General features: G+C 34.3%; 1 protein-coding gene and 1 long non-coding RNA gene across 3 annotated transcripts; both read right to left on the bottom strand.

Moving 5' to 3' along the window:
- Positions 1–7,526: 7,526 nt before the first annotated feature.
- Positions 7,527–9,275, bottom strand: LOC145602340 (chalcone synthase-like). Its single transcript, XM_081658532.1, has 2 exons — positions 9,095–9,275; positions 7,527–8,539 (listed from the first exon to the last, which is right to left on the bottom strand). Exons 1-2 carry the CDS (start codon positions 9,270–9,272, stop codon positions 7,542–7,544), a joined length of 1,176 nt encoding a protein of 391 aa, XP_081514658.1. The 5' UTR covers positions 9,273–9,275; the 3' UTR covers positions 7,527–7,541.
- Positions 9,276–10,559: 1,284 nt separating this feature from the next.
- LOC145602350 (uncharacterized) lies at positions 10,560–12,917 on the bottom strand. 2 transcript variants are annotated; one of them, XR_014104535.1, is made up of 4 exons: positions 12,628–12,917; positions 12,425–12,455; positions 11,034–11,175; positions 10,560–10,858 (listed from the first exon to the last, which is right to left on the bottom strand). It is a non-coding gene; the product is annotated as an uncharacterized LOC145602350 (long non-coding RNA). The 2 variants fall into 2 exon arrangements; XR_014104536.1 differs by having other exon boundaries at positions 11,034–11,167.
- Between the last annotated feature and the right edge of the window lie 2,181 nt (positions 12,918–15,098).

Raw genomic sequence — 15,098 nt, 5'->3', positions numbered from 1 at the left:
CGTAGGAGGGAGCGATTTGGATCACATATATTTGATGTGAAGGGACGACTTGGAAGCAAGAAGTCGCCTCCTAAAGATCGTCTTGGTCCGAGAAAACAAGGGATTGATAGACTCCTATAATGCCTAAGAAAAGAATTATGTAAAAGGAAAGGGTAAAGAAAAGATGGTTTATAGGGAAAATCAACCTAAGGATTATAAAAGGGGTGAAAGGAGTGACAGTTCAACTAGAGGTGTAACGGTTCGGGCAACAAAAGATACACTAATGGTAAAGGTCGACCTTGTGGAAAAGAAGAATGAATCTTCAAAAGTGATAAAGTATTAGATCAATATTGCTTTGCATTTATGATTTAAGTTTTTATTTTTTAAATAAGGCGTATAATGCCAATAATTGAAGTCGCATTTATTTCAATAATAGCATATTTATTTTCGCCTTAAATTAAAATGACAATGACTTTATTTATTATTTATATCCAAGTCAAGAAGTCGGATGCAATGGAAGAATAATAATAATCATCGAATAAAACATTCGTAAAACAATAAAAATAACAGAATTTGCAAAATCTTGTCCTACCGCTCCACGAAAAAATCTGTCGTGTCATGCTGGTAAGTACCGTGACATGAGAATTGTCTGCTGCGTTTTGTAGTTGAAATTCTACCGTACCATGATATTAATTGGCGTGACACGGTGAAATATGGCGTCGCCTTCTTTGCTATCCTAGTCTTGACTTTTTTATTGAAATTTCGTGCCATACGCTGTTGGTAGGTTTGGACATGATGCAAAGCTCTCAAGCGTTTTTCGTCAAGTAACATTAGTTCATCGTATCTCGCTCTTATCCAGTCGACTTCATCAATTTGGCTTTCCAACGCGATTCGTAGAGAAGGAATTTTGAGCTTTATTGGTTGTACAACTTCGACTTTGTAGACCAAAGAGAAGGGGGTAGCCCCCGTTGATGTTCGAACAGAAGTTCGATAACCCCTAAGGGCGAAGTGTAGCTTGCTTGGCCAATCCTTGTAATTTTCTGTCATTTTTTCGATGATGGTTTTCACATTCTTATTGGCTGATTCAACCACACCATTTGTTTGTGGTCCATAGGGTGACGATTTGTGATGCTTGATATTATATTTCATTAATAGTTCTGCACACTCGGCTTGGAAATTCGTTCTGTTATCACTGATCATTTCATGAGGTACCCCATAGCGGCATATGATATTTTTCTCAATGAATTGAGCTACATGTTTTGCTGTGAGCTTAGCATATGAGGCAGCTTCGACCCATTTGGTGAAGTAGTCGATAGCTACAAGGATGAACTTATGTCCTCCTTGCCCTGGTGGTGTTATCTTTCCAATGATGTCGATACCCCAAGGAGAGAAAGGCCATGGAGAAGTGTATGTGTAGAGAAGCGAGGGTGGAACGTGCTGCAAATTTGCATAGACTTGACACTTCATACATTTCTTGACATACATCGTGACAGTCTCTCTCCATGGTAGTCCAATAATAACCTTGTCGTTGAATCTTTTGGACTAACATGAGCATTCATGTGCGTTCCACATATTCCGGCATGAAGGTTTTCCATGGTTCTATACGCTTCTTTCTTAGCGATGCATAAGAGATTTCACCCTAGTGCAGTCCTTTTGTGGAGTTCTCTCCTGTGAGCACATACTGTGAGGCCAGGAGCCTCAAAGCATGGTGTGCCCTCTTATCAGTATTAGGAGGGTATTCTCCTTTGGACACGTAATTAAGGATATATGTATACCATGGTTCTTCATCTTCTTCTTGTGATTCTTGTTCATCATTAAGTGCATGAACATAAGCCGGCTCATATCTTCTTTCTATGGTCAATGGCATTTTGATTGTGTTTGTTGGAATTTGCACCATTGATGCCAACTTAGCCAGCTCATCAGCAAACTGATTTTCTTCTCTAGGCTAGTACGTATATTCCACTTCCTCTAGTTGCTATGTGAGAGTTTCCAGATGAGCTTGATACGTAGCGAGACTTTCACTTCTCACCTTCCATCTCTTGGAGATCTAGTTGATGATTAGTGACGAATCACCGTAAGTTCTGAGCTTCTTAATAACCAAGGCCACAACTGTTTCTAATCCCAAAGATGCATGCTTCAAATTCTGCGGCATTGTTGGTGACATCAAATTCGAGCTTCATGGAAATTGGAATGTGCTCTTCTTTAGGTGATACGAGCAAGACTCCCACACCACAACCCTTTTGGTTCAAAGCTCCATCGAAGTAAAGCGTCCAACTATCATCTTCGGCCATGAGTAGATCTTCGTTAGGGAAATCATACTCTTCTTCTTCTTTCTCAAATTCTTCTAGTGGGAAATCTGCTAAGAAGTCAGATGCTGCAGAACCTTTGATGGCTATTTGTGGTACAAATTTCAAGTCAAACTTAGCGAGGTTGACTATCCACATTGATAATCTGTCATTGAGTGTTGCTTTTTCAAACAAATACTTGAGAGGATCCATCTTAGACACAACATGCACTGTATGAGTGAGCATGTAATGTCTTAATTTCTGTGCAGCCTACACAAGTGCGAGACATAACTTCTCAAGTGGTGTGTTTCGTGTCTCATATCCTTAAAGCTTCTTGCTCAAATAGTAGATTGCATTCTCTTTACTTTCGATCTCTTCTACTAGCATTGCCCCCATCGTTTTTCTTGTGACCGTAAGGTAGAGTCGGAGAGGAAGGTCAGGCATTGCTGGCGCTAGCACGAGTGGGTTTGCCAGATACTCAGCTCTTTGATCTTGTCGAAAGCTTTTTGGCAATCGTCATCCCATGTAACTGAAAAGTTCTTCTTGATTTCTTGAATATAGGTTCACATATCGCAATGAGTTTGGATATGAACCTACTTATATATTGCAATCTTCCGATAAAACCTAGAATCTCCTTCTTAGTCTTGGGTGGTGGAATGGCCATGATTGCCTTGACTTTTGTGGGATCTATTTCAATCCCTCGAGAACTGATCACATAGCCAAGTAGTTTGCCTGATGTAACTCCGAATGCACACTTTGCTGGATTTAATCTCATGTTGTACTTGCCGAGTCTTTCAAATTATTTGCGAAGCGCAATGATGTGGCCTGGGCGATCCTTTGACTTGACGATCATATCATGAACATAGACCTCCACCTCTTTGTGCATCATATCATGTAACATGGTCTTAAGGGGTTTTGGGGGGAATTTTGGTTCTTTGGAACTATTAAAGGTCAGAATTGACAAAAAACGATCGGAAATGTCTCGTTTTGCGTGTTTAAAACTACCTCGATTTGCTTTAAACATGGAAACGAGGCATTTTCAATCATTTTCTGTCAATTATGACCTCAAATTGGATCCATAGGAGCAAAATGCCCCCCTAAACCTATGAAGAACATATTTGCGCATGAAAATTAAAGATGAATTATTTTAAAACCATTAGATTTAACGGTTTTCTTGATGGTAGGTGTTACAAAACAATTTTTAGAATTTTTTTGGTGGTAAATTAAAAGTATGTATTAGAAGTTTTGATGGTAAAATACAATTTTTTTAATTTTTTTTTGGTGGTAAAAGTAAAAAAAATCCTTGTTTCTAAGTGTTGTTTCGTATCTTTTATTAATGAAATCTTTTTTCTTCCTAATAAAAAAAAGTTGTTTAAATTTTAGGAAAAATTGTCCACAATAATCCTAACTTTTCCTCATTCGCTGAAAATAATCCCAATTTTGGATTATTTTTTAATAATCCGATCTTGAACTTCAATTTGCTCGTAGTAGTCGTAACCAATAAACCAACTTGTGATATTAAGTTATTGGACACTTGTCAACACGTGATTGGTCAAAAGAATTAAAAAAATTAAAGTAAAAAATTAAATTAAACTTAAACTTAAATTAAAATAAATAAATAAAAAAATCAAACCCATCTTGCCACCTTCGGTTGGCGGCAACCCTGCCACCTTCAGTAGGCAGCAGTCCCGGCTACTTTTGGCACCCCTTCCTTCTAATCCCTGTTTCCGCCGCCGATAAGAGCGAGGTAGTTGACACGGAAGTAGGATCGGAGTAGTTTTTGTGGATTCGGGTGGTGGCTTCGAAGATGGATTTGGGTTTGGAGACAGCACAACGGCCGAGGAGTTCGGTCCATGGGCGGCCTTGATGGTTGGGGGTGGCGATGGGTGGGTTGGAAGATTGTACGGCTGGGTGGAGAACTGGAGATGGTGGTGATGAAGTTGCCATTGATGGTTGAGTTTTTCAGCGATTTGCGAGAATGGGGAGGAGGACAAGACGCCCGGCAGGGAGGGAGGATTTTGGCACCTGAGTGGGTAGCGGCTGAGTGCTGGTGGGGGAGGGGGTGGTCGACAAACTGTCGGGGGCTGGGTTTGGTTTGTTTGTTTATTTTTTTTATTTTTTATAATTTAAATTTTTTTCTTAATTTTTGACAGTAAACCAATTGTTTTTGTTTTACCTATTAATCAGGTTTCGGATCACTCGGGACCTCTAGAAGCTAATTGAAATTAAAGTTTGAATTATTTGTGGGCAATATTTCCTAAATTTAAATTTTCTTCATGTAAAAAGAAAATTGACTAAAATATGTCTACGACAATAGCGCTTTTTTTTGTAGCCACACCGTGCGGCAAGCTGACACACACCAAAACATTGACCAGATAACCCCTGACCAATTGAGTACCTGACTCGCTAGGTAATTCCTGATCGACCGAGAAAACCCTGACCCTATTATAACCCCGGCCACACAACTCCTAACCAAGTAATTATTTGGTTAGGAATTGTGTAGCCCTTGAACAAGTAAACCAATCGACAACTAACCCTGGCCACACCAAGTGGTCATTCACATATGAAAATTTGCCTTAAAAAAAATTATCTCTCATGATAATGTATATATAAATCTTGAATTTTTAAGTAAATATTAAAAGGGTATTTAATGTTCTTTTGTTTCTTAGCTATCAAAAAATATATATTTCCTCCGTTTTTAATACTTGCAACACTTTCCAAAAATGAAAATGTCACAATACTTGCAACACACAATAAATGAAATTTTTTTTGGAGAAAAATTATACTATTTCACTTATTTAAAGCACATGACCTACTAAATTATACTCCAAATAACCTCTCGCCCCATTTTAAGTACATGTATTACATCATGTGAACCCCACTTTTCTTAAATACCGTAAAAAAATGTGTGTTGCAACTATTAAAAAGCAGAGAAAGTACATGGTTGAGAGGTCGAGTAGAAACAATAATATAGCATAGTAAGCTCTAGGGTTTATGTTAGTTACGTTTTTTCCAAATAATATGAAAACACTCAAGTGCTTTAATCCAAAGAGTATTTTGACCTCATATTGTGCAGAGTTTTATCCATAATGCACTATATTTCTTCAGATAAATTCGATTAGCTTCCGACTACATGCAAAATAAAAGTAGTTATCAAATTTTTTATATTATCTATTCCATTCACAATTAACAAAAACCAAAGTGAAAGCAACAGGTTATCAACTATAACACAAACTTTTAAATAAAACGGATGTTCAGAAAATTACTGAACATCCGTTATAAAGTGACAATAAAATGCACAAAAGTTACACTAAAACGTACAAAAGTTACTCTGACATATATAAGAGTTATTTATGCTTTATTGATAAATTTGACAAAAGTGACACTAAATTTGACAAAAGTAAACCCGATGTACAGTAAATTACTGAAAACCGGGTGTATACAAAAGTGATTGCAACAATAATCACATTACTCATGCACAAATTTTTAATTTAAAAGTCAATTGTTAAGGGTTCGTTTGGCATCACTGTGGTTTTTTGTTTTTTGGTTTTTTGTTTTTTAAAATCATATGATAATGAATTAAAAATTAGTCAAACTTAATAAAATCATGATAATTTTTTAAACTGATAACAGAAAAGTAAAAACACCTTTTTTCTTGTTTCTTATTTTTTGTTTTCAAAAAAATTAGAAACTGAAAACAAAAAATAATGTCAAACAATCCCTAAACTAGTTTCTTTTCTTGCAAAAAAACGTTGTAGCTTGTAGCGACATGATCTGGATTATCTAGCAATCATACATAATTAATTAAGTAATAATCGAAGTTATCAGCACATTTTGTCTAGGATGGTGGTATATTTTAGCCTCTTTAATATCTTTAATATTTATTTTAATTTGTTTATAAGAAAAATCTAAATTGAAGAAGAATGGATAATTAACAAGTCTAATTCGGTGGAACTAATTATTTGAAGCACCATGCATGTGAAGGACAAATTTAGCTTTAAATTTAATTGGTCGAGTAATCTATACTTATATATTAAAAAGTGTTTCTAAAAATGTCAATGTGTCACGTGTATCTCATTCTTACACTAGCATAATGCCACATCATCATTCAATATGCCATGTGTACTTCTAGCATATTTTTGTTTCATGTCATATTTAACTAAAAATGCATACAATAAGGTTTGAACACAAGACTCATTGAATGAAGACCAACTTATTACCATCCAGGCTATAAGCTAATGTTGTTCTATCTATGCACATCAATATATAAATACATATTAGAAATAAAAGCAAAAATTATTCAAAACTATTTATTATTGTTATTGTAATGTTATAATTTTCGACAATAAAAAAACTCTTTCAAGCTCTTTAATAATAATGATAAAAATACTTAAAGTAATACTCGGAGTAACGCCCGGGCCGAACACTAGTTAATTAACTAATTCTATGTACATTAGATTGTGATGAACGCCATATTATTAGTTTGATCTTTTGTCGGATTATGGATAATTACCTCTAAAGTCTATACTTGGGGTGGCCGGGTGGGTGAATGCATATGTGCCTATAGCTACACAAGGGTTTGGGTATTAGTAACTGGACGCAAAAGGATTTGCAATTAGCTAGGCTTTGGGCTTCTTACTAAAAGTATTTTAGTGGGCTGGATCATTAATTTGAATGAAAAACTGCATGGCTACTTATGGGCTTCTTGGCCCATCCCTTATAAGATCCTATTGTTATTTTTTTATAAAGTAATTCTGAGTTGGGAAATCTTAAGCTTACTGCTAGTCTCCTAGAGAGTTGTAGCAAAATAGATTTGGATCAAACTGGTGACTTCAATATCACAAGTTGAACTCCCACAAGTTTGGATAATATACTCGATTACTACGGAGTATAAATTAAATTCTAAATAAAATGAATAAGGAGTATAATGTATTTATCATGATCGAATGTAGCATGATCTCATCTTTCTTAGATCGAATATTATATTGATAAACACGCATATGAATATATTTAGATCCATTACTTATTTGATTTATTTACACAATGTTACATTGAGATTCATTTTATTTGCAATGTAGTTCCATCTAAATCGATCATCCAAATAACATTATTATAATAAAAATTGGCTGTGAAATTGAACACATGAAAAAATTATATGATCTTATACAAATCTTAGAGAGCAATACAGAAGAGCTACTAGCAAATCTGCATATGTGGCAATTATTCAATGCTAAAAAAATTGAAAGATAAGTGTGAACATGAACCGTACCGTGATGCTTAATTAGTTATAGGAACACTATGAAGCATGACAGTTTCGACGGTAAGACCAGGCCCGAACCCGAACAAAACACCCCAATCTAGGCCTTCTCCGGTGGTAGTCTTACCTTCTTTCAATGACCTAGTCCTCATCTCATCCAATATAAACAACACACAAGCACTAGACATGTTTCCAAACTCGCTTAGTACATGCCTAGTATCCCTTAGTTTATCTTGCTTGAGTTCGAGTTTGGATTCAACTTGGTCTAGTATTGCAGGACCACCAGGGTGTGCCACCCAAAAGATCGAGTTCCAATCATCGATCCCTATTGGTTTGAATGCCTCAACAAGGGCTTTCTCAATGTTCTTAGAGATCAATCCAGGGACATCCTTGAGTAGATGGAAGGCTAACCCGACTTCACGCAAGTGTCCGTCTATGGCTCCCTCAGAGTCAGGGAGTATGGTCTGAGCAGCCCAAACTAGCTGAAAGATGGGCCTCTCAATGGACTCATCAAGATCAGCACCCACAATAACAGCACCGGCTCCATCGCCAAAGAGTGCTTGGCCTATCATGGAGTCCAAGTGGGTTTCAGTAGGCCCACGGAAACAAATGACAGTAATCTCAGCACAAACCACCAGTACACGAGCTCCACGATTGTTCTCAGCAATATCCTTGGCGAGGCGGAGGACTGTACCACCAGCATAGCAACCCTGTTGGTAGAGCATGAAGCGCTTGACCGAGGGTCGGAGGCCTAGGAGTTTGGTAAGCTGGTAGTCTGCCCCGGGCATGTCAACACCAGAGGTGGTGCAAAAAATGACGTGGGTGATCTTGGACCGCGGTTGTCCCCACTCTTTGATGGCTTTAATCGCCGCCTCTTTACCGAGTTTGGGCACCTCTGTTGCGAGAATGTCTTGGCGGGTGTTTAAGGATGAAGCATTGTAATCACACATGTGTGGATTCTCTTTCAATAATTCTTCAGTTACGTGCATGTACCGCTTCTTGATCATTGACCTTTCGCCTGTATACATGTAATAACATCAATTCAGCATTTCATAATATGATAATCATATACTCCGTAATATAATCATATGCCCTTGATTAAATCAAACTCATTGTTGCCTATCTTAGATTAATAAAACAAAAATATGAATGTACGAGTATAAAATTATATACTTCCTCCGCTCCAATAATATTGGAACAATAGACTTTTAACACTATTTATCACTCTTGTTTGACCATATAATATGAGTTATACGTTAAACAAAATTTAATCATATGAGATCTTGTTAGATTCCTCTCTTAAAATAGTTTCATAATATCAACTTTTTATAATTTTCACTCTTATACAATTAAAGATATTTAACATATAAAATGTGATTTGGGCTGTGTAGTTTTACCCTTGTTGCAGTATTAATAGAACGGAGAAAGTATTCGTTATAATTTAACACGATTAGACATTTTCCAGCTTAAACGACCGATATAACATGCACTTAATATTCTTCAAAAAAGAAGAAAGAGAATGATTAATTAAAAGGAATTAACAATGCAACAAATGAGAGTATAGAAGACGTACACATGCGCTTAAACTTCTTCTTGAGATCAGTCATATGCTCACTCTCGGTAACACGGAAGTAGAAGTCAGGATACTCGGCCTGGTACATTTCATTCGGAGGATTGGCGGTTCCAATGGCTAGGATGGTTGCTGGACCATTGGCTCTTTGGGCATTACGGATTTCTTGAACTGATGCCATTGCTTCAATAATTCAAGTACGTAGTCAAGTTATCCAATAAATGTAAGAGAAAGTATGCAAGACAAAAAGAAACTTTGATCTTCTACTACTTAAAAGTTGAATGATTGAAGTTTGTGTGAAGTGAAGGTTGAAAGGTATGAGCTTTATACAAGGCCAAGTTAATAGGCCAATTATTGCTACACTATTATTTTCGTAAAAGGGTGACTATATAAAATTTGTTGAATGATGGAAATTGTTAGCTATAATTAAATTAACTTAACAATTAAGATGGTTAGAATTGATTAATGCGAAAATTTGAGATGTTTTAATATTAATTATTCTACATTGGAGTGCCACAAACTAATATTTAATTCTTGTATCATTTTAGTCCTTGACTGACTAAGATATTCCAAGTACGGACTATGAGCTTGGCCTACTAACTTTGAATTTATTTTTTTTCTTTTTTTCTGTCGTTACTTTAAATTAATGTCCCGTCTTCTATGACTTGTTTTTTGGTCTTTACTCTATAATACTAGTGAGGTACAATGGTCTATGGACAACCTACTAAAAAATGAATATAGTCGGATTATAATCGGGTCGGTTAGTAATCGGTTGGGGTCATAATCATGTTGGGGTTGAACTAGGTCGGATTGAAGACGGGTTTGGCTAGTCTAAATCGGATTTTGGTTCGAAATAGTTCGGGTCTTAATCGGGTCGGGTTATACTTGGTTTGGATTACAAATTTTTGCCTACACTCAGGGGTAGGCAGAGCTGCCTGCACCCCCACTCCTTCCTAATGACGTCATTTTGGATGTTTTTTCAGTTCCGAATTACCTATGAAATGTTCATTTTCATCATTGTAAATGTTCACTATTGTATTATTAAAATGTTCAATTCTATAGAATAATTATTAAATGTTTAGTTATCACTACTACATTTTTGACCTATTGCAACCCTCAAATCCGTTGCATTAGGCGTCAAAATCCGTGGCATTAGGCCTAATGCAACGGCCATGTACCGTGGCATCTGCTGGCATTGCAGTAGGTCTAATGCCACGGCATATGACACCTAATGCTACGGCAGCAATGATCCGTTGCATTAGATCAATAACTGATGCAACAACAATATTATTACCGTGGCATTAGCTATAATACCTAATGCCACGGTTTCCTATACCTAATGCCACGGTGCATATACCTATTGCCACGGTTCCCTAAAGCAAATGCCACATAGTGCATATACCGTATGCCAATAATAATAATAATAATAATAATAATAATAATAATAATAATAATAGTAGTAAAACAATAAGACAAATAAATTTAAATTTCATTAATGAAAAAAAGGGTTATACACTAATAAATTATCACTATTTAAATTGAAATTAAAATTCATAGCTAAATAACTTCGAAAGATTATTACAAAAATTTAATAGACCGAAATGAAATCTCTGCATCTTTTATTCCCAAATTATATAATGTAGAATCACCGATAGCTTCAAAAGGTAGGGAGCCAAAAAATAACCAAGGAAGACCAAATGTTGATGATTGATGAGCCATTACTTCATATTTTAGTAGTGAGCTTATAAAGTACCTGCCACCCACGTACTATAGAGATCAACCAAAAACAAAAGGAACAAAAGAATTAGATAAACACCATCAAGATTCATTCAGAGGATTGATCAGTATAGTAATAGCAAGGGCAGTGGTGTCAAACTGTCAATGTACTATGGCCAAACTGTAGAGATAGACTCTAATAGATAGACTCGAAGTAGGATCTTACTTGTTACTATACTAGAGACTCAGTAGTATTAGCAATGCAAATTTGCTTTTTTTGGGGATATATGTATCAAGAAACTTCAATATTCAGATTCACTTCAAGTCCAACCCTTTTTCCTCTATGAATCATCAAGTCACCTGCATAACTAAAAGGACGGGGAAATTAAAAGGGGCTGAAAAATAAGATATAATATAACCCAATAATACCCTATATATTAGCTCCACATCAAAATAGAATCATCAGAAAACAACATTAATTTACTCACAATAGAATCATTATATAAACAATCAGCAAGAACAGAAGAGAATAATTAATTTACTTCTAACTCTTGCTCTAAGTTTGACAAATCAAACCTTTATGATCATACTTCACCAACTGAGTGGGTACAAAAACAAACAGAATTATCTAGAAAGACAGGACAAGGTAATTGAGCCATTGAGGGATCAAACCTTTTCCTTACACCAATTTGTTTACTGGCCCTTCCTTTTCTCCACCAAAGTAAAGCACTGCATTAGCCTACTACAATCAAAATGTTCCTTTTTAATCATTAATTGCTCACACAATGCTCCTTATGTAATAATGAGTGGTAATAATTTAACATTGTTACAGATATTCTATATCATCCATGTGCAAAAAATTACTCAGTGACAATGAAATGTAGGAAAGAGTGTGAGGATGTATCTTATGAAAATTAGAGTAGTAATACAGTTTGAGATCGGTTTAATAATTTTGTTATTTCTATAAGAATGTACAAAAAGTAGTCATAACATGTAAGACCTCTATTTAATTTTTTTATATCTCTGCAAGTTAGGATGCATTATTTTTTAATAAATTTTTCATTAGGTGGATATTTATATGTTAAGACCTTTATATTAGAGCAAATCGTTGTTCTTCTTCCATAGTTTTTTTTAGAACTATTTTGTCATTACTGAAGTTTAATATTGGGGTAATTGTATTGTCATCTATACTCTTTGAGCCCTTTCACAACTTATTACTTTAGGTAATAAAGATTTAGATAAACTTTAGGTAATAAAGATTTAGATAAACAGGAAGTTAAATTAAACTTATTAAGATAAAAAGGTCACAACATTATCAAAAATATAACAATAACATTAAAGCATTCAAATGAAAACAACCTTCAACATTGTGCTCATCAAATATCCAATACATTTAGATCTTCAATATTTTAGCTTAAGTAGCATAAATTTAACAAATCCAAAACAAAAACCAGCAAAAATCATAGAAAATTCAGGTTGGTTTGTAAACCATCTACAAATATCAACATTCACAGATCTAAAATGAAATGCAAAGGGAGCAGAACAAAAAAATAACAGGAAGTATATTAAAGAGGGCTAATTTTGAAACAATTACAAGAAACATAGGAAGTTTCGTACCCTAGGAATCCGATTTACATGCCATAATAATCTGCAAAATGAAGACAAAACAAAATATTAAAGAACAGACCATCACTCTTTATTGTGAATTTGACAAAGGAGTAAGAATTTAGAACCCTAAGTATATAAAATTAGGGACAGATAGAAATTAAAGGCACTAATTACATAATTCAGACAAAAATAAATTAAAGACATTGACTAACACCGTATCCTGAGCATTATCGTTTTCAATGGCCTGAGCTTCGTCGTTCGCCAAGGCTTATCATCCTTCACCATCGTAGCGTTCAATTGCAAATTAAATTCACAAGGGTGAATTCGTATGTGAAAAATCTGAAAAGCAATTGAATATAATTATAAAAAAGGAAAAGATCGGTTATTTTGTGAAGCAATTTAGAAGCTTGCATTCGATTCTGATCTCCTTCTCTCATTTAGCTTTTTCTCTGTTTATTGGAGCAGCAATTGATGAGAACGAAGAAAAAGGAATTTTTTTTTTTTTTTTTAAGTCTAGTGTATGTATAGTGTACTTCAGCTTTTCATCCTTTTTTATTTGCCAAAAATGTTTATGGAGACTTGGAGAATGATTTGCCCAATTGGTGTTAAAAAATAAATAAATTACTAAAATAGTGTTCACTTAAAAATATTTCTCAAAGTAGTGTTTATGTAGGTTCGGAAATTACAAAGCTAGGAATTAAAAATTAATGGCTAATACAATCCAAATATATATATATGTATACCATTAAATTCTTTATTTTTAATGCTTACGGTCTCTTGACCAGAGTGTGGATTATGAATTTCGAAGTAATATAAATGTTTAAAAATTTCTAGCATTTTTGTTATGGACATAACCTTGTCAAAAAACTTATATATAACATGATATATAATGCATTATTTAGACGGATATAAATTATCAAAGGGAACTCAATCACCATTCTTGAAACCAACTGCTAGTTCTACAATGCAATCAATTTGGATCGGAGATGGTATTACTTTATTACAAAATAGCTCAAAACATGTCATACTAGCTAAATAAAAAATTCAATTTAACACCATTTTATATGAATTTGGAGATGATGATCGAACAACCTTCAAAGTACTGATGTGTGCTCATGCTTCAAATGAAAATTTGAAGAGTCATGTTGGCCAAGAAGTAGAGTTGGAAGCTCCATTTGATCTGTTAAAAAGTAGACATGCAACATTATTAGTAAGAAAAGTAATTCCATTTGAACAACTATATATACATATAAGAAACTTAATAATCTTAAAAAATTAGCTAACCTTGACGAACAATTTTTTTTATTGTGTCCCTTTGTCGACAAACACTACATGTCACCTTTGCTCGATTACCTTCATCCGTCTCATTTCGTAATCTTTGGGAAGGAGGTCGTCCGGGACTACGCTTGAGACTAGCATCAGCAACAACTTTTGGTCCATTATAATGTGTCCAATAGTCTTTGTCAGGGATAAGATTAAGTAGTACTCCGTAAAGATATACTCATATGCATTACCGTAAAGAATTTAATGGTACACATATATATATTTGGATTATATTAGCCATTATTTTTTAATTCCTAGCTTTGTAATTTCCGAACCTACATGAACACTACTTTGAGAAATATTTTTAAGTGAACACTATTTTTGTAATTTATTTATTTTTTAACACCAATTGGGCAAATCGTTCAGACTTGGAGGGTTTTAAAATTTTCGATAACAACAAGGGAGGGAATTCTTAAAATTTGGGCGCTTTTTCAAATTATAAATATAGCTACCTTGGCAATAGTGTTTTAAATTGTTGTATTAGAACTTCTAATGCAACGGCTTCATAAAGCCGTTGCGTTAGCCCATGTTTTCATACATTGAATTATAAGCCGTTGCATTAGCCTTATCTAATGCCACGGTTATAAAAGGGCCGTTGCATTAGCTAAATTTTTACCGTTGCGTTTGATCAAAAATGTAGTAGTTATGCTAGTACGACATGAAATATTCAAATTATTATAATTTTGTAATCGTGTTTCTAGATGATTATTTATAATAGTACTCAAGGGGGGAAAAAATTCATTTCCTTCTAAATAAAATTAAATGAAATTGTATACCACCAAAAAGTTGAACAATTAGATATTAAATTAATGTACAATAGAATTCCACATATATTATTAAACACAATAAACTTCTTGATCCAAATCGGAAAAATTCAAGCTGGTGATATTGGTTCATGTTGCATGACGACTCCATGCCTTCTTGGTATCCTTCTTTTTGCCATCTACCTTTTTTCCTTGCTACTGTGCGGTCTAACTCACTTTATGTACGATTATCTTATAACTAATAAAAACATATTGTATTGGATTTGAGCAAAAATAAATGTTTAAAATGAACCATATGAATTAAACATGGATGAATATAAAACATGGTCGATATGAAAATTAACATCTATTAGAATATAAATTAATATATATTAATTAATATATAAATGAAACATATATCAGTGTGGAAATGATCATCTATTAATATGAAAATGAACAACTATTAATACAAAAATATAATACATACATGAACATATAATAGTTTGAAAATGACTATTATGTAATTGAACATTAATTGAACATCAAGTAAAATAAAAATAAATATTTATCAAATAATTTCCCACTCCAAACTATGATAAAGTATGAATGTTATTACG

This window comes from Chenopodium album, chromosome 21, assembly GCF_948465745.1.
Source record: "Chenopodium album chromosome 21, dcCheAlbu1.1, whole genome shotgun sequence".
Classification (NCBI taxonomy): Eukaryota; Viridiplantae; Streptophyta; class Magnoliopsida; order Caryophyllales; family Amaranthaceae; genus Chenopodium; species Chenopodium album.
The sequence above is the reverse complement of the archived record's forward strand: the minus strand, read 5'-3'. Positions and strand labels throughout refer to the sequence as shown.

Excerpts from the sequence above, each read along its gene's own strand:
- LOC145602340 (XM_081658532.1), bottom strand. The coding sequence starts at position 9,272 with ATGGCATCAGTTCAAGAAATCCGTAATGCCCAAAGAGCCAATGGTCCA. Across the intron at positions 8,540-9,094 it reads GAAGAAGTTTAAGCGCATGT|GCGAAAGGTCAATGATCAAG; the intron begins GTACGTCTTCTA and ends ACATGTATACAG.